This window comes from Leptopilina heterotoma, unplaced genomic scaffold (assembly GCF_015476425.1).
Source record: "Leptopilina heterotoma isolate Lh14 unplaced genomic scaffold, ASM1547642v1 Lhet_220, whole genome shotgun sequence".
NCBI lineage: Eukaryota > Metazoa > Arthropoda > Insecta > Hymenoptera > Figitidae > Leptopilina > Leptopilina heterotoma.
The window spans coordinates 951,925-977,911 of NW_025110938.1; the positions used below are offsets into that span (position 1 = coordinate 951,925).

General features: G+C 33.1%; 2 protein-coding genes across 2 annotated transcripts; one reads left to right on the top strand and one right to left on the bottom strand.

The window, feature by feature from the left end:
* Positions 1–205: 205 nt before the first annotated feature.
* Positions 206–22,562, top strand: LOC122502098 (dynein axonemal heavy chain 5). The gene is made up of 31 exons (XM_043611992.1): positions 206–298; positions 860–1,099; positions 1,342–1,496; positions 1,625–1,848; positions 4,071–4,348; positions 4,723–4,896; positions 4,983–5,212; positions 5,577–5,776; positions 5,930–6,153; positions 6,361–6,536; positions 6,779–6,961; positions 7,176–7,574; positions 7,651–7,898; positions 8,172–8,426; positions 8,494–8,669; positions 8,822–9,311; positions 9,368–10,847; positions 10,946–11,153; positions 11,306–11,692; positions 11,761–11,933; positions 12,022–12,388; positions 12,481–12,814; positions 12,883–13,159; positions 13,264–13,705; positions 13,762–15,122; positions 15,181–18,758; positions 18,880–19,106; positions 19,269–19,580; positions 19,798–20,249; positions 21,768–22,062; positions 22,145–22,562. Exons 1-31 carry the CDS (start codon positions 206–208, stop codon positions 22,529–22,531), a joined length of 14,025 nt encoding a protein of 4,674 aa, XP_043467927.1. The 3' UTR covers positions 22,532–22,562.
* Positions 22,563–22,710: 148 nt separating this feature from the next.
* Positions 22,711–25,308, bottom strand: LOC122502120. Its single transcript, XM_043612023.1, has 3 exons — positions 25,125–25,308; positions 24,387–24,777; positions 22,711–24,229 (listed from the first exon to the last, which is right to left on the bottom strand). The coding sequence occupies exons 2-3, from the start codon at positions 24,729–24,731 to the stop codon at positions 23,207–23,209; spliced, it is 1,368 nt and encodes a 455-aa protein (XP_043467958.1). The 5' UTR covers positions 24,732–24,777; positions 25,125–25,308; the 3' UTR covers positions 22,711–23,206.
* Positions 25,309–25,987: the final 679 nt, after the last annotated feature.

Below are 25,987 nucleotides of genomic sequence, written 5' to 3' on the forward strand. Positions count from 1 at the left end.
CCTTCCTACCTCGCACCCTCACTTCTCACCATGCATCGTCACTTTCCATTCCAAAACATTCTCGATAGTATTAGAATTTACTCGCTTTTATAAGTTCACAAATTTTTCAAAATCTTCTAATATGTGAAGAACAAAAAAACTTTTTTCTAAAAAAAAAAAATATTTTTTCCCCATTAAATTTTTAATTATCTCCAAAATTGTCAAAATGTTCGTTCAAGGACCACAAATGGTCCCACAGGGATCGGAAAATACAGAAGAATCTAGTGAGGAAGAAGCTACTGGAGATGATATACTTCAGGTTCAAAATTATCAGACAATACATTTTTTTTATTTTTTCATTAATTACAGTTGAAATTAATTAATAATTAGTTAGAATATTAAAATTTTTATCATTAAAGAATTATTTAATTTATAATTTATAATTAAAATTAATCGCATAAATGTAATGAAAAAAAAATTTTTTTTTAAATAAATAAATAAAAATAAAAAAATAAATTAAATAAATTAAATAAAATTATTTATGATTAATTAATTATTTATGATTAAATAAATTTATTCATAAAAATATTAAAATGAATCATTGATTACAATAGAAATTAAGCACCAATTAATTAAAATTAAAAGTAATTAATTACTTAAATTAATTAAATAAAAATAAATTAATAGAATAACGTAATAAAGAATTGGGGATGATGGAGAAAAAAGTTTAGGCAAAAACTGTTGGAGACATTTTTTTATCTTTATTATCTACTTCACACATTTATATAGCATCTGAAGAAAAATGATGATTTTTGTATAAAAAGTTGTTTGTTCGCAATATTTTATTTAAATAGAGAGAGAATTAATTTTTGAATTTTAGAAAAGACGTGAAGAATGCGAGAGGAAAGCACGTCGGGGAGAAATGGATCCACGTCTCGAATTTGCTTTTCAATTATTGATGGACGCTACGGGACTTCCCCGCCACGAAGTAATGGATAATGTTTTCGAAGGCGATATGCTTGACGAAATTAATCAATTATTCCTACCGCACATGAAGTCAACTCTCATGTGGTACTATCAAGAAGTTGACGAACCGGAAGTTCCCAAAATAACCGAGACGGTATTTTCAATCACTAAAATAATTTCATTACTATTATTATTTTAATAATTTAATTTTTAATAATTAGAAATAATTCTTTTTCACTATTTGTAATTAAAAACATTTTTTAAAAACAAGCATTATTTATAATAATTTCTATATAAATTTTCTAAAATAATAAATAAATAAATTATTATTATTAATAATAAATAAGTTATTATTGATAATATTACTAATAGTAATTAACTAATAAATTTCAAAAGGTTGCACCAAAGACGAGCACCTCCAGACCACAAGGAAATGCGACAGCGCCAAAAGTTAAGGAAATAAAGGAACCAAAGGATCCTCCAAAGAAGAAATTATTTCTCACTGATGGTTGGCAGGTTCCCTGTTCGGGAATTTGTGTCTATATGTTTCGGTACCACATTTTACTTTTATGCAAAAAAAATATATATATAATGAAAACAATTTTCCATCATTGATTGGAATTTTTAAAAATTTACATATACAACTGAATATTTAATTTACATTATTGAATTTTTGCAGAATTAGTGTCACGAAACAATTGCCGGAAGAGGGTTTTCAAAAGGATCTCTATACGGGTGTGATTGACACCAGGAAAGTAGGAGTGATACCATCGATTCAAAGAATTGTTGAATTTGTTTTTATGGATGCGCTCGCACATCCTGGAATTGAGGATGACGACGACTGTTCCATGATTAAAAGTCTTCTACTTCCTGGTCTACGATCATTTTGCAGCGCTCTCAAAGGTATAACTATAAAGGAAATACTATTTGAAAATTAAAACTATAAAAAAAAATTATAACTTTAGTACTCGAAAATTAATTTTAAAAAAGTTGCTTTCAAACTAAAAAAATGTAGTAAAAAAGTAGCTATCGAAAAATTAAACTTGACGACCAAAAAAACTCGTTTTAGAAACTTTACAAAACTGACAAAAATTCCATTCTATATTTTATTTTCCTCATTTTTCCTAATTTTCATCAAAAATATTTAATTCTTTCTTATCCTACTAATAAATCGAATTCCTGCAACGAATTTTATTATTCATGCGAAAGGATTTTAAATATTTATAAAAATAATTTAATTTTTGCGAAGAATTTTATAAAAATTTTTAAATAATTAATTTCTTTCGACTAATTTTATACAAATTCAAATTTAAATAATTGAATTCTGTTTGGAAATTTTATGAAAATATAGTAGATAATAAAAATCATTGAACTAGGAAAAGCTTTTAAAAATAATTAAATTTTACAAAGAATTCTATTAAAATTTTTTAGAATAATTGAATGTCTGTGTGGTATTTTATTAAATTTTTTTTGAAAATAATTGAAATCGTAAAAACTATTTTCTTACATATGAAAAATAATTGAATTTTTGCAAATGACTTTATTAGAATTTTTTTAAATAATTGAATTTCCAAGAAGAAATTTATTACTTTTGAAAATAATTGAATTCCTGTGCTGAATATTGTTATTTATGAAATTAATTGAATTTTGCAAACAATTTTACTAAAATGTCTCAAAATAATTGAACTTTCGGAAATAATTTTGTTATTTATCTTTAATAATCGAATTCTTTCGAATAATTATTTATGTAAATAATTGAATACTTGGGAAGAATTTCATTATTTATGAAAATAATTGAATAGTTGCTAAGAATTTTATTAAAATTTTCAAAAATATTTAAATTTATTAAAATATTTGAAAATAATTGAATTCCTGTGAAAAATTCTTATGTTTTTTGAAAATAATTGAATTCCAGTAAAAAATCCTTATATTTTTTTTGTAAATAATTGAATTCTTCCAAAGAATTTAAAAAAAAAACATTTTTTTAAATAATTGATTGTTTCAAAGAATTGAAATTAAATTTTTTAGAATAATTACATTTTTTTAATAATTCCTGTAAAATTGTATTAAAAATAATTGAAAACCTGCGATGAATTTTATTATTTATGAAAATAATTGAATAGTTGCAAAAAATTTTATTTAAATTTTCAAACATATTTGAATTCCTGAGAAAAATTTTAGTATTTATGAAAATAATAATTGAATTATTGCGAAAAATTTTCTTAAAATGTTTAAAAAGAATTGAATTTCAGTGAAAAATTTTGTGATTTTTGAAAATAATTGAATTCTTTATAAGAAATTTTGTAAACATTGTTTTAAATAATTTTTTTTCCGAAATATAATAAATATTATGAAAATTTTATTTTAAATAATTGAATTCTTGTGGAAAACTTTATTTGTGAAAATTAGAACTAGTGAAAATAATTGAAGTTTTTGATTAATTAATTTAAAATACTATTAAAAATAATTGAATTTCTTCGATGAGTTATATTATTTATAAAAATAATTTAATTCTTGCTTAGAATTTTATCAAAAAAATTTTTTTTTTAAACTTGAATTTCCATGAAAAATGTTATTATTAGTGAAAGTAATTGAATTATTGTGAAGAATTATAATAGAAAGTTTGTTAAATAATTGATTTTTTTGAAATTTTTTTTAAAATGCTATTCTAAATTAATTTAATTCCTGTTGAAATTTTATTCTTTTTGGAAATAATTGAATTTTTGATGAAACTTTATCAATTTTTTTTAAGTAATTGAATTCTTTTGCGAAATTTTATGAAAATACTAGATATTGAAAATAGAATTTCGAATATTTTTTTTAAATAATTGAATCGTTTTAAAGAATTTGAGACTATAATTTTTCAGAAGTTTTTTGATTTCTAGTATTAGGGAATTTAAAGTAAATTCTCAAAAAGACAGAAATAGTAGCTTTTAGTGGCTGAAATCTAAAAAAAGTACCCAAATAGTAGCATAACATAAAAAAAGTAATAAATAGTAGGTTTTAGTAATTGAGTGCGAATCATGAATTATAATTATAGAATTAAAAAAATTTATAAACAAAAGTGTTTTTTTTTGGTACGAAAAATCTATTAATCTGAATTAGTCTTTGTAAATTTCGTGCAGTGTGCGAGGAAGTCGCCCAAGATGGAAGCATTTTCGATGACGGCGAATCACTAATGGATGACATTCACAATTTCGAGGAAGCCAAGAATTTCGTTTCAAATATTCAATTAGGGGAAAAAGTCGAAAATCGAGTGCGTGTTTGGACGAAGAATTTAAAGGATTTCATTCTTGAGAGTAAGCAAATCCGAAGGGAAAATGATTGCTCCGGTCCCCAACAGGAATTAGAATACTGGAAACGCAGAGGTGCGCAATTCAGTCAACTTGTCAAGAAATTACAGGTACTTTCCAAAAAAAGAATTAATTTCCTAAAATCCGATTTAATAAAAAAACAAAATTTGTGAATAACACAAAATATTTGTGCATAACAAAAAAATTTGTGAATAACAAAAAAAATTTGTGAATAGCATAAAAAATACTTCCTCTATGAGGAAGCAATTTGTGAACTTTTACCAGAAAAGAAATTCAAACAATTAAACAAGAAAAACAATTTGAACTCAATTCGTATTCACAATTTTTCTTCAGATATCAAATTAAGAATCAAAAAACGAATCAAAAGTGTTGTGAAGCAACATTTTTGATTCGTTTTTTTTTTATTCTCAATTTGATATCTGTAGAAAAATCTGTATTCCTATTTGTATTTCCTATTGTTTAGGATCATGAGATAAAAATGTCACTCCTGTGCCTTCAAGTAATGAGATCGAAATTGATCAAAAATTGGGTGGACACAGAAGATGAGGTCACGTACTGCTTCAATGAAGCGAAGGACAATGCGAAATTCATCCAAGCTTTAGAAAAATGCTGTCACTGTCTCTACCTTGACGATCCGGTGAATCATCATTTTTTTTTTTTTTTGCAAATTAACAAATAAATTTATCCAAATTGGATTCCTTAGAAAACTTTTTTTAATTTTAGGTGAGAATGCGAGACTCCTTGGTGTCACTTTTACAAACCGTGAGACTGATTTACAGTGTCTCGAGATATTACAACACTTCGGAGAGAACCAGTTCGCTAATGGTGAAAATTACAAATCAAATGATTGCAGCTTGTAGGGATTACATTACCCAACGGGGGCGGGAAAATGTTTGGAGCCAGGACAGAAGTATCGCGAGGCAGAGATTGAAGCATTGCTTACGATTAAATAAGTATTTAAAATTTCAAATCAAAATCTGAATCTAAATCAAATCAATTAATCAAACCAAAAGTAAAAACTAAAAACTGTAAAAAGATCATTATGCATAATTTTAACTTCATTTTCTTGAAAGTATCAAATTTATGCTAAAGTGTATCGAACTGATACCAAACATTTGGATCAAATCAAAAATTGATCCAAATCTTTGGTATCAAATTTTTGGTAAATTCAAAAATTTGGTATTTTGGATCCAAATTTTTGGTATCAAAAAATTTGGATCAATTTTTTATTTGATCCGAATGTTTGGCATCAAAATTCGTTGACTTGACACAGTGAATATTTTTAAATCCAAATTTTCATTTCACTTGATTTCATAGAGCCTACAGAGAAACGTATCGTCTCGTGAGATGCTCGCCAGCAATTACAGAGAAGGAATTCATTTTCTCCGAGACGCAAGTTTTTGGAAGATTCGATTCATTTTGTGCGAGAATCAAAAAAATTCTTACCATGTTCGACCTTATTGAAGTCTATCAAGGTTTGTTCAAGAGGCGAATGGAGGGCCTATTACTAGGAGAAGGTATTAAACAAAATTTAATTAAAATTCCACGATCATCTACAGTAATCATTTAAGATTTAAAATTCTAATTACCACACGCATTGTCATTTAAATTTGTCATTGAAAATTCTACATCTATTTTAAAAATTCCAAATAAGAGAATAAAATTTTCAGCTTTGGATGAAGCAATGAAAACGTTCGACGAGACAAAGAAAATAGCAACCAGCAAGTCCTACGACTATCTTGATCCAAGAAATTTGGAATTCGACAAAGACTATGATGAACTGATGAAGAAGACGGATATTTTGAAAAAAGATATCGGCGAAATAATTGAGAAAAATTATGCCGACGTTTGGGAAACACCACAAAGTATTCGTTTTCTAACTCGTTTTGAAAGTGTAATTGAAAATTGATTATTTCAATCTTGATCGAATCTTACAATATTAACATTGTCAATATTGTATCTTAAATCCAAAAATCTTGTAACCAAAAAAAAGTAACAAACTAAAAAAAATTATTAAATAGTAACTTTTTGTAGAATAGTACAAAGTCATTTCAAACAAACAAATCTGAAGAAATAAAAAATAAAAAATTTATCATTTCAGGTAAGCGCAAAAATCCCCTTGACAAAATTAGACGAAAAATACGTCCTCGTCGTTCGGTATTGTGACAAGGAAATCGAACGAATTTTGAAATTGTTCAAAAAACAAAGGGACGATCCACCATTGCCGAGGCATTTGCCACCAATTGCTGGAAGATTAATTTGGGCACATTCTCTAAAGTTGGTGATAGAGAATATAAAGAATATAAAATTTGAATTAAGAACAACATTGTTAACTTAAAAGTATCAAATTGCAACGAACTGCGATACCAAAAATTTGGATCAAATCAAAAATTTTTCCAAATTTTTGGCATCAATTTGATCTTTAGTATCAATTTGATACTTTCAAGAAAATTGTGAATAATAATAATAATAATAATAATAATAATAATCAGAGATAAATAGAACTTAACTTTCTTCAGGGTCCATTTAGATGATCTCGCAAATTCAGTGTCTTGTCATCCCATCTTAAAAACACTGCCCGTGACAGTTGATCTTATAAAAAGATACAATCACGCTATTTCCGTTGTTTCTCAATACCAAACAGACATTGGAGAAGTTTGGACTCATCAAAATGCCTGGGTGATTGAAGAAGCATTAAAAAAGTTCGTATCATCAATATAACAGGGTTGCTACAAAAAATTAATTTTGTTTTTCCCTGATTTCCAGACAAAATTTTTACTATTCTTCCCTGACCATAAAGTATATTGCTTCAAGTTTCACAAATATTATTGCCAACATAATCTTTTCAATGCTGCACTGCAAGTTTAGATTCCAGAATGACAGCAAAAAATCTCATATTAAAAAAATTTTTTACAGACCACTACTGGCACTAGATCAGGAAACTGAGAAAGTGAAAGTGAATCTAGACAGTCGAATTCTACTGCTTCTTAGAGAATCGGATTGTCTAGTGAAAATGAAACTGAATCTACCAATAGTTGCCCTGACAATACTGTCCAAGAAGGAGCACTTTACACTCATAAATGATTCCCTTCAATTGTTGATGGACGAATTTGTCGCAACGTCAAGAAGAGTTAAATTAGAAGTCAGACCACTTCTGTTGCCCCATCTTGTCAGGGTGTCATCCCTCCTGACACCGGGTCTTGTCTCCCTCACTTGGACGAATACTGGATGGAAGGATTTTTATCAGAACACTCTAGATCAGATAAAGACGTTCGGTATCCTCATTACCCGAGTTCATGACGTCTACACCAACAGGTTCGAGCCAAAGTTTGACTAAATTTAGCCAATTTTGAAAAGTAGTTTGAAAAGTAGTTTAAAAAGTAGGTTTTAGAATCTTACAGGTTTTGGCAAGTATGCAGAAAATTACTCTTCACACTCTTCCTGAGGACGAGCCATGGAATGTGGAAAACTTTTTCGAAAAAATAGAGGAAACGTGCAGAGCAGCTGCTCAAGATTTGAATCGAAAGAGCATGATGGTTGAGGAAGCTGTTGAAGAAGTTTTGGAATTGGTGAAAAATGCGGCTACGGCTTTCAAAAGTGTAACTGATTCTGATCAGTTCGATTACCTGAATGCTGATGGTTGGTACCCTCTTGGCACGAAAGCTTCTTTGTTCTAGAAACGTTCCTTGTTCCTAAAACGTTTTTAGAACGTTTCATGTCCTCTACATAACGTTTCAAGAACATCCAATGTTCTAAAAACGTTTTCAGAACATAAAACATTTAAACTTACATCAACTCAATATTGCTCCAAATTTCACAATGTTAAGACAATGTTGTCAATATTGCTGCAAGTTTAGATGCTGTAGGAGAAGGTACCCGTTAACAGAATTTTAATCGAAATGCATCCATTAGGTCAGGAAAAAGGAACCGAAACATCATCGCAACAGCAGCAGGATTGGTCAGTGGTTTGGGCGTGTTTCGACAATCCACATCAATTACTATCAACACCTGGTGGCGGTTTATCGAAAGGAATGCAGGAAATGGTCCGAAATGCCGTTTCCGAAATGCGACGTTACTATTCTCGAAAAGTCGTCGATGTACTGATTAAAGTAACCCGAAGTTCTTTGGACGCAATTAGAAAACGATTTCTCCTCGAAATGGATTCAGGTACTCAATTTATTAACACTAAAGAAACATAGAAAACTTGTTTCGATTTTTTTTCTTTTCGGTACAGAGAAACCAGCACAACCGGTATTTTTACTTCACGCCACTTTAATGATACCGTCGGTAATTGTTCGTCCAAGTTTAGACGAGGTACAAGAAGCTCTATCAGCCGTTGGAAGAACGATATCCGGAGTGTCAAAAGGTGTATCCCAATGGAACGCTGGAGGAAGTAAAGGAAACGAAAAGGTAAGTTCTCTCTCCCGCTTTTAAATAAAGAAAATTAATGATAATTAAATTAATGATTCAAAATTCGCTGTATAAATTGCTAATCTACAGATTAGCAATTTTTACAGCGAGTTTTGAATCGGTAATAATTATTTTTCACGGTTTATCAACAGCATCACTGGAAGAGTTTGCCATGGGCGCCAAAGAAGAATCTAGGCGACATTGTGTCAAAGGCGCAGATCGACGCCGAGAAGAAGAGTTTAGAAAACCCAGAAGATCCAAAAACAAGACGACGAAGATTGTTCAAAATATTTTCCGAAGAGAGACCCGAATTTCCAATTCAGCTGAGGAATTTCTACACTCTTGTTATGGAGAATAAGGAAATTATCAAAATGCTAGGACTACTAAGTTCGTGTACAATGGATTTACGACAGGATCTCAATGATTTTATGGACAGATGGAAACCGTACAAATTCTTGTGGAAGAATGAGAAGAGTGTTAGGGAGCTGTTACAAACTTCTTTGACGAATTTCGAAAGTATGCTGAGGAAACACGGCGAATTGGAGGATAAATTAGCCACTGAACCGGATATGGTGATTCTTGGATCGTCCATTGCTATATCGACGGAGAAACTCAAATACGGACTTTATATGGATATTAAAGGTATGATAAAATGGTACCTCATCCTAGAATTTCAAGTGATAAAATCTCATTTTTAGGATCGACCCACAAGATTGGACAAGCGATGAAGAAGAAGTACCGTCGCGAAATGGAGTACGTTTACGCAGTGATCAACGAGATGGAAAGGAAACTTGATCGACAAATACGTGACCTCGATGACGTTCGCCTGATAATGGAGACTCTGAAAAAAATTCGAGAGCAGGAAGTCGACATGGAATTAAAGATCGATCCGATTGAGGAGGCTTTTAATATCGTCACCAGATACGACGTGCCAGTCGATCGTGAATGCCTCGAACAAGTGGACAATCTCCGTTACACTTGGCAACAACTACAAGCTCGTGCTCTAGACAGTCACGTCCTTCTTCTCACTCTTCAGCCACAATTCGAGGAGGAATTGCGGAACAATTTGGAAAAGTTTCGTTACGACAATGAGACGTATTGCGAAGAGTACAGACACTCAGGTCCCATGCAAGCAGGTCTCACGCCCCGTGAGGCATCAGACAGACAGATATTATTTCAAAATCGTTTCGATGGAATGTGGAGGAAATTACAAACCTATCAGAGTGGAGAGGAATTATTTGGACTGCCAACAACGGATTATCCCGAATTGTCACAGATCAGAAAGGAATTGAATCTTCTGCAGAAATTGTACAAATTGTACAATGATGTTATTGATAGGGTTAGTAGTTACTACGATATTCCTTGGGGTGAGGTCAATATTGAAGAGATAAATAACGAATTGATGGAATTTCAAAATCGATGTCGGAAATTGCCGAAGGGTTTGAAGGAATGGCCGGCGTTTTTTGCATTGAAGAAGACAATTGATGATTTTAATGATATGTGTCCTTTGTTGGAGTTGATGGCGAATAAGGCGATGAAACCGAGGCATTGGCAGAGAATTGTTGAGGTCACTAGTTTTACGTTTGATTTGGAGAGCGAGGGTTTTTGTTTGAAGAATATTCTTGAGGCGCCTTTACTGAAGCATAAGGAGGACATTGAGGATATTTGTATTTCGGCGATGAAGGAGAAGGACATTGAAGCTAAACTCAGACAAGTTGTTAATGAATGGTCATCGCATGAACTGACCTTCATGACTTTTAATAATAGAGGCGAACTGCTGCTGAGAGGTGATACGACAGCGGAAACAATTGGACAACTCGAGGATAGTCTCATGATTCTGGGTTCTCTGATGTCGAATCGTTACAATGCACCGTTCAGGAAACAGATACAACAATGGTTAGGGGATTTGTCGAATACTAACGAAATTTTGGAGAGGTGGTTGTTGGTGCAAAATATGTGGGTTTATCTTGAGGCGGTCTTTGTCGGCGGTGACATTGCTAAACAGTTGCCTAAGGAAGCAAAGAGGTTTAGTAAAATTGACAAAAGTTGGCAGAAGATTATGCAAAGGGCTCATGAAACACCTGGAGTTGTTCCTTGCTGCGTCGGGGATGATTTACTTAAACAACTGCTCCCACATTTGCAGGAGCAATTGGAATTGTGTCAGAAATCCCTCAGTGGGTAAGTGTTCTACTATTACCTACTGTCGGTAAATTACCCACTGGGTAAAAGTTTTATTCCTCTTTCTTCTGTATACTTAATGATGCTTTTTCTTTCAGGTACTTGGAAAAGAAGAGAATGATGTTCCCAAGATTCTTTTTCGTCAGTGATCCCGCCTTGCTGGAAATTTTAGGCCAAGCTTCCGATTCCCATACAATTCAGAATCATTTACTGTCAATTTTTGATAACACCCGATTTGTCAAATTCCACGATATCGAGTACAACAAGATGATGGCTATCATCTCATCCGAGGGGGAAACTATTATTGTAAAAATTGAAGACTATTACTCATTTAGTCCATTAGTCTATTATTCTTTAGTTTTTAGTCCTTCGTCTTTAGTTTTAGTCTTTCGACTTTAGTCTTTAATCTTCTCTTAGTAATTACTCTTTGATGCTAAAACCAAAATACAATTTTGCAGCTGGAGAGAGCAGTGAGAGCTGAAGGATCAGTGGAAACATGGCTGATGCAACTTCTGCAAACTTCCCAACAATCTTTGCATTCGATAATTCGTCAAGCCTACGTTATGATAAATGATCAAAATTTTAATTTACTTCTATTTCTCGACAAGATGCCAGCTCAAGTTGGCATTCTAGGAATACAGATGATTTGGACAAGGGACGCGGAACTCGCTCTAATGCAGGCGAAAGCGGACAAAAAAATTATGGGCGAAACGAATAACCGATTTTTAGAATTGCTGAATACTCTAATTGATCAGACCACTAGAGATCTGACAAAAATTGATAGAACGAAATTCGAAACTTTGATTACAATTCATGTTCATCAGCGTGACATCTTCGACATTCTGGTCCGTATGATCTAGTTTGATAATTACGTACTATTTTTCAAAGTTTTATATTCTTCTATATATTTCAGTGCCGTTTGAACGTTCGTTCAGTGAACGATTTCGAGTGGTTGAAGCAATGTCGATTTTACTTCAAAGAAGACCTGGACAAGACTGCCATTCACATAACAGACGTTCAGTTTACTTACATGAACGAATATCTAGGATGTACGGAAAGATTGGTGATAACTCCACTAACAGACAGGTTTTTATAATTTCGAAAATTCTGCAATTCTTCGAATACCCTTTTGGAATTGTTTCTAGTTTTACAAAGGAATTTCTCTGACAAATAGATGTTACATAACACTGGCTCAAGCTTTATCGATGTCAATGGGAGGCTCTCCTTGCGGACCAGCCGGAACGGGAAAAACCGAAACAGTAAAGGACATGGGGAAAACTTTAGCCAAATACGTCGTGGTTTTCAATTGCTCCGATCAAATGGACTACAGAGGTCTCGGTCGTATTTACAAAGGACTCGCTCAAAGTGGATCCTGGGGATGTTTCGACGAATTCAACAGAATTGAACTTCCGGTTCTTTCGGTGGCCGCACAACAAGTAGCCGTCGTTTTAGCCGCTAAGAAAGAAAAAAAGAAGCAATTTATATTCACAGATGGAGATCAAATTGACATGAATCCCGAATTAGGAATATTCATCACCATGGTAGATTTACTTATCATCGTTTGAATTAATTTCTTCCCCACTTTTATGTTTCGAAATCTATATCTTGGATCGTACTTTCATTTTTTTTTTAGAATCCAGGTTACGCTGGTCGAAAGGAGTTGCCGGAAAATTTGAAAATACAATTTCGAACAGTGGCGATGATGGTGCCGGACAGGCAGATTATTATTAGAGTGAAACTTGCGAGTTGCGGTTTTCTGGAGAACATCACACTTGCGAGGAAATTTTACACTCTTTATAAATTATGCGAGGAACAACTCACGAAACAAGTTCATTATGATTTTGGATTGAGAAATATTCTCTCGGTTTTGCGAACTCTTGGAGCAGCTAAGAGAACAAATTCGAAGGATTCAGAGAGTACGATAGTGATGCGTGTACTGCGAGATATGAATCTTTCGAAACTGATAGGTAATCGTGCGATGATAATTCGTCTTTGAATGCAAAAAGCAAACAGTAGAATTGTTTTTCTTTTCTAGATGAGGATGAGCCACTTTTTATATCATTGGTAGCTGATTTATTTCCCAATCAAGTTCTCGAGAAGACGGCCTATCCGGAATTAGAGTCTGCGATCGATCAACAAATTCAGGAAGCTGGTTTGATTTATCATCCACCTTGGGTTTTGAAGTTGATCCAATTGTATGAGACACAACGAGTAAGACATGGAATTATGACCCTAGGTCCAACCGGAGCTGGTAAAACGACCTGTATTCATGTTCTGATGAAAGCTTTGACCCAATGCGGAGACGCTCACAGGTGACTTTTATTTCTTTTATGATAACCAGTTTTGTTAATTGCATTAATAGTCCGATTTATTGTTTACTTTACGGAGAGTTAGAAAAAGACAAATAATGTTACAGGGAAATGCGAATGAATCCAAAAAGTATAACAGCTGCTCAGATGTTCGGACGATTGGACGTAGCGACGAACGACTGGACAGACGGAATTTTCTCGGCATTATGGCGAAAGACGTTGAAATTAAAACCTGGAGAACATGTTTGGTTGGTTTTAGACGGACCCGTCGATAGTATTTGGATTGAGAACCTGAACTCGGTATTGGATGATAACAAAACCTTGACTCTAGCTAATGGAGACCGATTATCAATGGCACCGACGTGTAAAATTATATTCGAACCACATAATATCGACAATGCTAGTCCTGCGACTGTCTCGAGAAATGGAATGGTGTACATGAGCTCTTCGGGTTTAGATTGGAATCCAGTTGTTACTGCTTGGCTGAAGGGACGAACACCCCTAGAGCAGGAAGTTTTCGAAAAATCATTCGAGGAATCCTTCGTTCAGGTACTCGCACTTTTTGCTTTTGTTTACTTTTCTTCTAATCTCTTCCTAATTTCTAGATATACACCTGGACAACCCAGAACGTTATTCTCTCGATCCAAGTTCTAGAGTGCAACATGGTGAGACAAATGTTGTGCCTTCTGGAAGGATTAGTACCAAAGGAAGTAGAAGTCGAAAACGAGAATGACGAAGACGAGGGGGAAAAGTTACATCCCCAGCCAATGACACCTGAACACCTGAGACGATTTTACGTTTTCGCTTTAATCTGGGGAATAGGCACTCTACTCGAAACTGATGACAGACTGAAATTCGACCAATATCTCCGTAACAATTTTGAATCCCTAGATCTACCAAAGTCGGAAAAACATCCAAAGGCGACGCTATTTCATTTTTTCGTCAACGAGAAGGGTAAATGGGATGTTTGGAACAGTTTAGTGACAAACTACGTTTATCCGGATTATGCAACACCGGATTACAACAGTATTCTAGTGCCAATTCCCGATAATGTGAGAATTCAGTATTTAATCGATCTGATAGGTCGACAGGACAGAGCAGTACTACTGACTGGAGAACAAGGTTCAGCCAAGACTGTCATGCTGAAAGCCTATATGAAGCGAGCAAATCCAGAAACAACTCTGAGTCGATCCTTTAATTTCAGCTCGGCAACAACTCCCTATCAATTCCAAAAGACAATTGAAAGTTACGTCGAGAAACGAATGGGAAACACTTTCGGTCCTCCTGGTGGAAAGAAAATGTTGGTTTTCATCGACGATATCAATCTTCCACAAATTAACGAATGGGGTGATCAAATTACTAATGAAATTGTTCGACAAACGATGGATATGAAAGGTTTTTACTCACTGGAGAAACCTGGTGATTTCACCAGTATTGTTGATGTTACATTTTTGGGCGCTATGGGTCAACCAGGTGGGGGACGGAATGACATACCTTCGAGATTGAAGAGGCAGTTTTGTATTTTTAATTGCACTTTGCCGAATGATTCGTCGGTGGATCGAATTTTTAGTGTTTTAGGCGAAGGACATTATAATTCCAAACGGGGATTTTCTCTTGAAGTGAGAAATTTGGTAAAGAAATTGGTTCCATTGACAAGGGTACTGTGGCAGAAGACAAGGGACGCTTTGTTGCCAACTCCGGCAAAGTTCCATTATGTTTTTAGTTTGAGGGATTTATCGAGAATCTGGCAAGGAATGGTTGGAACTTTATCGACAGTCATTGAGAAGGAGAGTATATTGATGCTATTGTGGAAGCACGAATGTACCCGTGTGTTTAGTGACCGATTTACATTAAAAGCTGATAAAAATTGGTTCGATAAGGAATTGATCCAAGTTGTCAAGGATAGCCTCGGTGATTCTTATACTAACATGATAAATCTAGATCCAGCTTTTGTAGATTTTATGAGGTATTTATTTATTATATGATTTTAAATTTGAACGATTTTAGAAATTATGTTTTTTCAGGGACGCACCAGAACCAACGGGAGAGGAAGGAGAAGACACTGATATGGAGTTACCGAAAGTTTACGAACCAGTTTATGATCATCAAGTACTAAGAGACAGATTAGAAATGTTTCTCTCGCAATTTAACGAGATGCAAAGAGGTTCCGGAATGGATTTGGTCTTCTTTCCGGACGCAATGCTTCATTTGGTGAAAATTTCCAGAGTTATTAGACACCCAAGGGGTAATGTGATGTTAGTCGGAGTTGGTGGTTCTGGAAAGCAGAGTCTAACAAAACTTTCCTCATTCATCGCCGGTTATAAAACTTTCCAAATCACCTTGACTAGATCCTATAACGTTGCGAACTTTTTGGAAGACCTAAAATTTCTCTACAGAACTTGCGGCGGTCAAGGAAAGGGTACAACTTTCATTTTCACTGATTTGGATATTAAGGAAGAAGGTTTTTTGGAGTATCTGAATAATATTTTAAGTTCCGGTGTCATTAGTAATTTGTTCACTCGGGACGAGCAGGCGGAAATTATTTCCGAGCTCACTCCATCGCTGAAGAGGGAGAATCCAAAACGAACGTTGAACAACGAAATTGTAATGGAGCATTTTCTGCAAAGAACGTGTCAGAATTTACACGTTGTTTTCTGCTTCTCACCAGTGGGCGAGAAGTTCCGAAATAGAGCGCAGAGATTTCCGGCTCTAATTTCCGGGTGTACGATAGATTGGTTCCAGCCATGGCCACGTGATGCTTTGACGCTAGTGGCGCAACATTTTCTTCATGATTTCGAAATAGCGTGTACTGTGGAAGTTAAAGGACAGTTGGTGAATGCTTTAGGGACTATACAGGATGTTGTGGCGAAAACTTCTGCGGAATATTTTCAACGGTTCCGAAGAGCGACTCATGTGACACCGAAATCGTACCTGAATTTCATTGGTGGGTATAAGAACATCTATCATATGAAGCAACATGAACTGGGTGAGGGTGCAAAGAGAATGGACACTGGATTAGCAAAGTTAGAGGAAGCTTCGATATCAGTGGAAATATTAAAAAGGGACTTGGCTGTTATGGAACAGGAACTTGTGCAAGCATCCGAAAAGGCTGAATCTGTATTGTTGGAGGTCACCGAACGGGCGATGCAGGCCGAGACTTTTAAGAATCAGGTGCAGAAGGTTAAGGAGAAGGCTGAACTGCTTGTCGAGTGTATTGCAAATGAGAAAGCCCGAGCGGAGGAGAAATTAGAAGCAGCTAAACCGGCTTTGGAGGAAGCTGAATCTGCCTTAAATACAATTAAACCGGCTCATATAGCGACTGTACGGAAATTAGGCAGACCACCACATTTGATAATGCGAATTATGGACTGTGTGCTTATTCTCTTTCAAAGGAAGATTGGTTCCGTCGTTCCGGATGCTACAGCTCAGTGTCCCAAACCTTCCTGGGCAGAGTCGTTAAAAATGATGGCCAGTGCGACTTTTCTCCTTCAATTGCAAAACTATCCAAAGGATATCATTAATAACGAAATGGTAGAGTTATTACAACCTTATTTCAAAATGGAGGATTATAATATGGAAACAGCCAGGCGAGTATGTGGCGATGTGGCAGGTCTACTGTCTTGGACGAAAGCAATGTCTTTTTTTCATTCCGTGAACAAGGAGGTTCTTCCCCTGAAGGCGAATCTAACACTCCAGGAAGCTAGACTCAAGATAGCTATGGACGATCTTGCAGACGCTGAACGCGAACTGTTGGAAAGGGAAATGGCCCTTCAGGCTGTTAAGGAACAATACCATGCTGCAGTTTCCGAAAAGCAGCGACTAACCGAAGCGGCGAACGTTTGTCTCCGAAAAATGACAGCTGCAACAGCTCTAATCAACGGTTTAGGTGGCGAGAAGATAAGATGGACGGAGCAAAGTAAGGAATTCAAAGTCCAATTGGGGCGACTAGTAGGCGACGTTCTCTTAGCGACCGGTTTTCTCTCCTACTGTGGCCCGTATAATCAGCAATACAGAGCGACCCTAGTATCATCTTGGATGAACATCCTGACAACTAGAACAATTCCCTTCACCCAAAATCTAAACATAATCAACATGCTAGTCGATTCATCCACAGTCTCCGAATGGACCCTACAAGGTTTACCAAATGACGAACTCTCGGTACAGAATGCTCTGATCGTAACGAAGTCCTCCTCCTATCCTCTGCTGATGGATCCTCAAAATCAAGGGAAAATGTGGGTTAAAAACAAGGAATCAGCCAATGAACTGCAAATCACGTCCCTTAATCATAAATACTTCCGAACTCATCTCGAAGACAGTTTATCCCTAGGAAGACCCCTTCTAATCGAAGACGTTGCCGAGGAGCTCGATCCTGTCATCGACAACGTTCTCGAAAAGAACTTCATAAAATCCGGCTCTATCGAAAAAGTCATCGTCGGCGACAAGGAGTGCGACGTCATGCCCGGTTTCATGCTTTACATAACAACAAAACTTCCCAATCCCGCCTACAGTCCGGAAATTTCGGCCAAAACTTCAATAATAGATTTCACTGTCACAATGCAAGGTTTGGAGGATCAGCTCCTTGGTCGTGTGATTCTAATGGAAAAATCCGAACTCGAAGCTGAGAGGGTAGCACTATTCGAATCGGTAATGACCAATCAGAGATCGATGAAGGAACTTGAGAGCACTTTACTACACAGACTAACATCATCCGAAGGTTCACTGGTAGATGACGAGGCTCTTATAAACGTCCTCCAAGAAACGAAATCCACAGCCGAATCAGTCAATGAAAAATTACAAGTCTCAGCTCTTACTGAGAAAAAAATCACAATCGCCAGAGAAGAATTCCGAGCCGTCGCCGCACGTGGTTCAATCCTCTATTTCCTCATCGTCGAAATGTCAAACGTTAATGACATGTATCAGAATTCATTGAAACAATTCTTGACAATTTTCGACAATTCGATAACAAAATCAACGAAAAGTTCCATAACACTAGAACGAATTGACAACATTCTCTGTCATCTTACCCACGAGGTGTGGGCATTCACATTGAGAAGTCTTTACGAACGGCACAAATCATTATTCACTCTGATGCTTGCGATGAAAATTGATTGTCATCGGGGAATAATTTCTCACGCTGAATTCATGGCGTTTATTAAAGGCGGAGCATCACTCGATCTTAATGCAGTGGCTCCAAAACCCTTTCGTTGGATTTTAGATATCACTTGGTTGAATCTGGTGGAAATTAGCAAATTGGAAGTGTTTTCGGAAGTGCTGACGAAAATTGAATTCAGTGAAAAAGAATGGAGACAATGGTACGAGAGGGAGAGACCGGAGGAGGAGGATCTTCCTTGTGGTTATCAGAAGAGTTTGGATGTATTTCGAAAACTTTTGATGATCCGCTCGTGGAGTCCGGATAGAACATTGTCGCAGGCGAAGAAATATGTTATTGAATCTTTGGGCAAGGAGTATGGCGAGGCGAAAATTTTGGACTTGGAGGCAACTTGGCTCGAGTCTGAACCACGAACTCCTCTTATTTGTATTTTATCAATTGGTTCTGATCCAAGTCCTCAAATTACGATCCTGGCGAAGCAGAAAGCAGTTCGTGAGTATAGCTTCTTCAAATGATTATGAACACTAATTCCCTGACCAATTCTAATTTCCCTGACTTTTCACAAAAATCCCTGACCTGTGACAACCCTGATTTAAAATATCACCTTTTTCAGAACTACGATCAGTTTCAATGGGTCAGGGTCAAGAGTATCATGCAAGAAGAATGATAAGTGACGCAATGAACGATGGTGGTTGGGTGCTTTTGCAAAATATTCACCTATCAATCCCATTCTGTACGGAAGCAATGGACGTTTTAGTTGAGACTGACAATATTCACGATTCCTTCCGACTATGGATGACAACAGAAGTGCATGCACAATTTCCAATTGGATTGTTACAGGTGAACTTTTAAACAATTTTACTAATTAAGAACCAATTTTGGTACTAAATGATCATTTGGTTCTATTTTAATACCGAAAATTAGCTCTAATTTAGAACCTTTTATTTACAGTGTAATTTTCTATTTGGTTCCTCTGGTGTATTTTTTCGTCTTTCCTTTCAGATGGCTATAAAGTTCACGAATGAACCACCTCAGGGTATAAGAGCCAGTTTGAAGCGAACTTATCAAGGAGTTAATCAAGACACCTTGGACTACAGTACTCAACCTCAATGGCCTCCTCTTCTGTACGCTGTTGCATTTCTTCACACAGTCGTTCAAGAACGAAGAAAATTTGGTCCACTAGGCTGGAACATTCCTTACGAATTCAATCAAGCAGATTTTGCAGCATCCGTCCAATTCATTCAGAATCATTTAGATGACATGGATCCGAAGAAAGGAGTCTCTTGGCCAACCGTTTGTTACATGCTTGGAGAAGTAATTTCTTTTAAATAATTTTAATTCTAATTAATTAATTTTTAATTTAGTTTCTGAATTTTTTTCCAATTGGATTGGATTGGAATTTTTCTGAACCGATTCGGTCAGGGAAATCAGGGAATCAAATTCAGAAACTAAATTAAAATTATTAAACAGTATAATAAAATTCAGATCAAGGTATGAAAATAAAAGATGACACAAAATTCTTGTCCCAAAGGTGCAATACGGTGGAAGAGTTACTGACGATTTCGACAAACGTCTACTCACCACCTTCACTCATGTCTGGTTCTGCGATGTACTTCTTCGTCAGGGATTTGAATTTTACAGAGGTTACAGGGTACCACAAACGCGAAATCTTCACGGATACCTCGACTATATAAACAATCTGCCGGCGAATGACACACCAGAAGTTTTTGGACTTCATCCGAATGCTGACATCACTTATCAAATAAACACAGCGAAGGGTATTTTGGATACAATTCTGAGCGTTCAACCAAAAGAAGGTGGCTCCCAAGGTGGTGAAACGAGGGAAAGTGTCGTCTACAGATTGGCCGATGATATGCTCAATAAATTACCGAAACAGTATAATTCCTTTGAAGTCAAGGAATCGCTACAAAGAATGGGACCATTGTTACCGATGAACATTTTTTTGAGACAAGAAGTCGACAGGTTTGGATCTTTTTTATACAGAGAAATTCTAGAAATGGAATATTTCAGACTTCGCACTCGATAATTAATTTTAAAAAAAGTGGCAAAAAGTAGCTTTCAAACTAAAAAAAGTAGTAAAAAAGTAGCTATCGAAAAATTAAACTTGAACAAAAAAACTCGTTTTAGAAACCTCACAGAACAGAAAAATTCCATTCTATATTTTAATTTCCTGACTTTTTACTAATTTTCATCAAAAATATTTACTTCTTTCTTATCCTGCTAATAAATTTAATTCCTGCTACGAATTTTATTATTCATGCGAAAGAATTTAAATATTTAAAAAAATAATTTAATTCTAGAGAAGAATTTTATAAAACTTCAATAATTGATTTCATCTTTCGTCTAATTTTATGCAAATTCTAATTTAAATAATTAAATTCCAGAGAAATTTTTATTATTCATGAAAAAAATTAATATCTTACAAAAAGTTTAACAAAAAATTTGTTAAATAATTGAATTCTGTTTGGAAATTTTATAAAAACAGTGAATATTAAATATCATTGAATTGCGAAAAGTTTTTAAAAATAATTAAATTTTACAAAGAATTCTATTAAAATTTTTGAAAATAATTGAATTGTTTTGAAGAATTTTATAGAAATATTTTTATAAAAAAAATTGAATTCTCGCTAAGAATTTTACTATTTATAGAAATACATAATTGCATTGTTTCGAAGGATTTATTAAATTTTAGAAAATAATTGCATTGCTTTCAAAAATTTTATAACGAATTAAGAAAAAAATTAAATTCTTTCCCGAAAATTTATTGAAAATAATTAAATTTTTGCAAAGATTTTACTATTTAGAAAAATAATTGAATTGTTTAGAAGGATTTATTAAAATTTTAGAAAATAATTGAAATCCTGCGATGAATTTTATTATTTATGAAAGTAATTGAATAGTTGCTAAGAATCTTATTAAAATTTTCAAAAATAATTGAAATAATTTATTAAAATGTTTCAAAAGAATTGAATTTTTGTGAAAAATTTCGTTATTTTTGAAAATAATTGAATTTTTGATGAATTTTATCAATTTTTTTTTTAAATAATTGAATTGTTTTGCGAATTTTCATAAAAAAAATTAAATATTGAAAATAATTGAATTTCGAATATTTTTTGAAAATAATTGAATCGTTTTAAAGAATTTGATTATAATTTTTGAGAATAGTTTTTTTGATTTATAGGTATTAGCGAATTTAAAGTAGTGGAAATTCTCAACAAAAAAAACAGAAATAGTAGCTTTTAGTGGCTGCAATCTAAAAAAAATCCAAATAGTAGTATAACGTAAGAAAAGTACATAGTAAATAGTAGATTTTAGTAGATGAGTGCGAAGCCTGATAATTTTAATAAAATTCCGATTTCCCTTACTAATTTTACTTTCTCCGACATTTCCCTAAATTCCCTGATTTGCTGAACTGAGCCAACCCTAATATTGTGAAAAAACGAAAACATAAATAAAATAAAATTGTAAATTATGATTTAGAATTATGAGAGTGATTAAGGAGGTGCACACTACCTTGACAAATCTAAAGTTGGCAATCGATGGCACAATAGTAATGAGCCAAAATTTACGTACATCCTTGGACGCGATGTACGATGCAAGAATTCCCGATAAATGGTCGAAAATATCATGGGAATCAGCGACTCTAGGTTTCTGGTACACGGAATTATTGGAAAGAGATTATCAATTCCGTCAATGGTGTAATAATGGAAGACCAACTGCATTTTGGATGACTGGATTTTTCAATCCTCAGGGATTTTTAACCGCAATGCGTCAGGTGAAATAAATTCCAATATTATATTTTTTGCTCCTCCTTTGGGAATCGCTTCACTTTTTGTTGTTTCACTTTCTTGTATCAGGAAGTTACCAGAGCACATAAAGGATGGGCTTTGGATTCAGTCGTTCTGCAAAATTTAATAACTCGTTACAATAAGGAAGATATCAAGGATCAACCACAAGAGGGTGTTTACGTTCACGGTCTATTCCTCGAGGGGGCATCATTGGATCGAAAAAGTGGAAAACTCGTTGAAAGCAAGTCAAAAGTTCTCTACGAGCAAATGCCAGTAATTTATATTTACGCCATTAATACAACTGCAGGTAAAGATCCAAAATTATACGAATGTCCAATTTATAGAAAACCCCAAAGAACTGATCAAAAATACGTGGGATCAATTGATTTCGAAACAGATTATAATCCACGACATTGGACTTTACGAGGAGTTGCCTTGCTATGTGATATCAAATAGAAAATCAATTGTTTTAAAATAAGTGCAGGGCTCGAACATTGAAATTTATAGAAAATTAAAAAAACTGTATTTAAACTAAAAAAATTTAAAAGAACTATTAAAACTAAAAAAAAACTAAAAAATAAAAGAATTAAATATTTAAAAAAAACTATCTTTTAATTTAATAAAAATTATTAGAATGAAATTTTTAACAATTTTTATTTATATTATATTTTCTTACACTTATTTATTACATTATATATCTTTTTAACAAGAAAATTATTTATTAACTTGACGAGATCGTTCTCCATAAGAGAAAGAACACTTTGAGTGTTTTTATCATGCAACAATTATGCAAAATTAATTTGCTATCTCGTTAAATTATTTTTTACATTAACAAAAGTAAAAGAAATATTATAATAAGTAATTTAATAATCATGAAATTCTCTTGTCAAACTAAACTCAAATAAAAATATTTTCAAAATATATTATTTAAACAAAAAAATCAATTTCATGCCACTGAAAATATTTTGAGTTGAAAAACAAGAGAACAATTTATTACGGTAAAATAATGAGTTATAACTGAAAATGAGTCCATACCTCTCTTAAAAAATTAATTGTGGAATCAATTCTCAATTTTAAATTAGCTGTTGGAAAATCTGTTCAGTCTAGTTGAAAGGAGTTTCGAAATTTATTTTACAGCATCTTGATTAATAATTGTAAAATTTGTTTTATACCCATTATTTCCGCTTGATGTAGAGTGTCGGCAATTCCAATTTCATTGATGTCTGGATTTGTAGAAATTTCGACGAACATAATAAATTTACTTGATTTTGTCTCTAATTTTTTACTTTTGTATATTAATTTCAATGGTTTTAATAATTCGATAAAATTTGTTCTCACTTCGGAAAAAAATTTCTCGGTTATTTCTTGCGCAGAATTTATTTCTTTCATTAAATTCACCACTTGCTGTAATATGGGTTGACGAATTTCATCTTCGAAACATTTTTTAAAATGTCCATCAGTTATGAGTAATTTATTTGAATCCGCCTTCATTTGCATAAATTTCAATAGTGGAGAATTTTGAGGGTTTTGTAATTTTGTTGAGAGGGGATTGTGAACCTTAACATTTTCGGTAGTAACTTCTGTTTCATTAGATGTTGGAGAGTCTGTTTCATTTTCCTTAATCGAAGATTTAATTTTTGTTGCAAGTGGATTGTGGACCTTTACAGCACCATCAGACACAGTTTTTTCATTCGTAGTCTTCTCATCCGATGAAGAAGCATTTTCATGGCTTAATGGAGCATCATGCGTGGAAGTTGTTTCGTTTTTTGCTTCAAGAATTTTATCAATTTTCACTGTAGAAGAATCTGGAATTGTGTTTTCGTCTTGAGTTTTTAGCTTATTTGCAAATTGTCCATTCGTTGAATTTATCTGAACGATTTCATTGTCTGGAGGCAATTCTTTTGAATTTTTAATTAATGAGGATTGTAATTCTTTTTTTATGTCATTATTCTGCGGATCAGCGGATATTTGTTCTTGGATCATTTCCCACATCTTGAATGCAGCTTCATTTCTAGCTTGTTTTTTCGTTTTTCCATAACCATAAGCAGTTAATGTTGAAACAGAGCAGGTGACAGAGAATGTCTTCATGTGAGCAGGACCCGTTTCATCAATTTTATATTGTGGAAGTTCCATAAATTTTTTCGAACAGAGTTGCTAAAAGTAAAAGAGCATTTATTTTAGAAAAAAATTCAATTATTTTCATAAATAATAAAATTTTCAAAGGAATCCAATTATTCTCAAATTTTTAGTTATTAATTAGTTATTAATCTAATTATTATTATTAATAAATGAATTATAATAATGAACCTACGATTAGGGGGCCAATAAAATTTTGCCCTGGAGCGACTCGTGATTTTTTTGGTTCAACTACATTTTCTCTTGATTGTTCTGTAACGAGTGGCCTCTTTAATGCTTTTTCCTTTAATTGAGCATCTCGTGTTGCAATTTTCTCCAACATTTCCTTCGCCGATTCTTGTTTAGCTTCTTTTTTAGTTCTTGCACTTCCTGTTGCAATTAGTCCATCACAAGAAACTTGGTATGTAAATCGTGTCGTCAAATTTATACTCTCAGTGCCGAGTAAATCAAATGCAGGAATTATTCTCTTTTTTACCATCATTTCGTTTAGAATCGAAACCGGAGTTTTTGTCGTAGTCATTGTGAAAGATTATCATGCAATTTTTCTTATACCCAAAATGAAGAAGCTAAAATACGAAAACAAAGAAATTATTAACTTTAATAAAAAATGTTGGGGAATCGTTTCATTTACATGAATTTAATACACTTTGCCTTATTGCTTTACCCCCTTTACCCATATTTTCCAAAGTAATTTTGAGGTTAGAAATATTTATTAGTTGATAAAACCGATATTTACAGGGTTTTTGTTACAATTTCTCAAGTTTATATCATTACGTAACTTAAAGCAAATACTCAATTGTTTCATATTTAGTTAAAATTATTATATTAACTATGAAAAGTTAAGAGTATTCTTTCCGACAACATAACACTTATTATGCAAATATTATAGAAATAAACAAAGTGATCAACATACCTGTCTGAAAAAATTTCAAATTTTATTAGTTCATATTTATGCTTCGTTATAAATAATAAAAGTAGTTTTATTTATACACTTTTCTGTGTAATTTATAAATTTAAAGATATTTTTGGTCCTTTCGGTGTATATGTTTTTATCGTTTTTATACATGTATAAAAAATAGCAAAGCTTGGGCCTTAGTTCCAAGTTTGTCCGTTGAAAAAATATAGATGACGCTCTCAAAAATTAAAAATTCTTTTTTTTCCGAGGGAATAATCAGCCAATCAGTGCTTTCCAAAACATTAAGGCGCGCTTTCTAAATAATTATTATTATCATAAATCACAAAATTTTTTATTTTCAAAAATAAATTTTTGAATAATTTCATAATCAAAATTTTAAAAATTCACATATTAAGTACATAATTAATTATTATTGTTTATATTTTCAATAATTTTAATATAATTCTTCGCAAGAATTCAAATTATTTTCAAAAATTTTAATAAATCCTTCAAAATAATTCAATTATTTTTTTTAATACAAATATTTGAAAAAATTCAATTATTTTCAATAAAATTTCACGAAAGAATTCAATTTTTAATAAATTCGTTAGAAAATTTTTCAAAAGAATTGAATTATTTTCAAAAATTTTAATGAATTCTTTGCAAAAATTCAATTATTTTTAATACAGTTTTAATAAAATTTCAAGACGAAATTCAATTTAAAAAAAATGTTTAATAACATTTCACGAAAGAATTCAATTATTTTCTAAAATTTTAATAAATCTTTCGAAACAATTCAATTATTTTTTTAAACAGAATCTTTTTCAAAAATTTTAATAAAATTCTGCACGAGAATTTAATTATTTTCCTGAATAATAAAA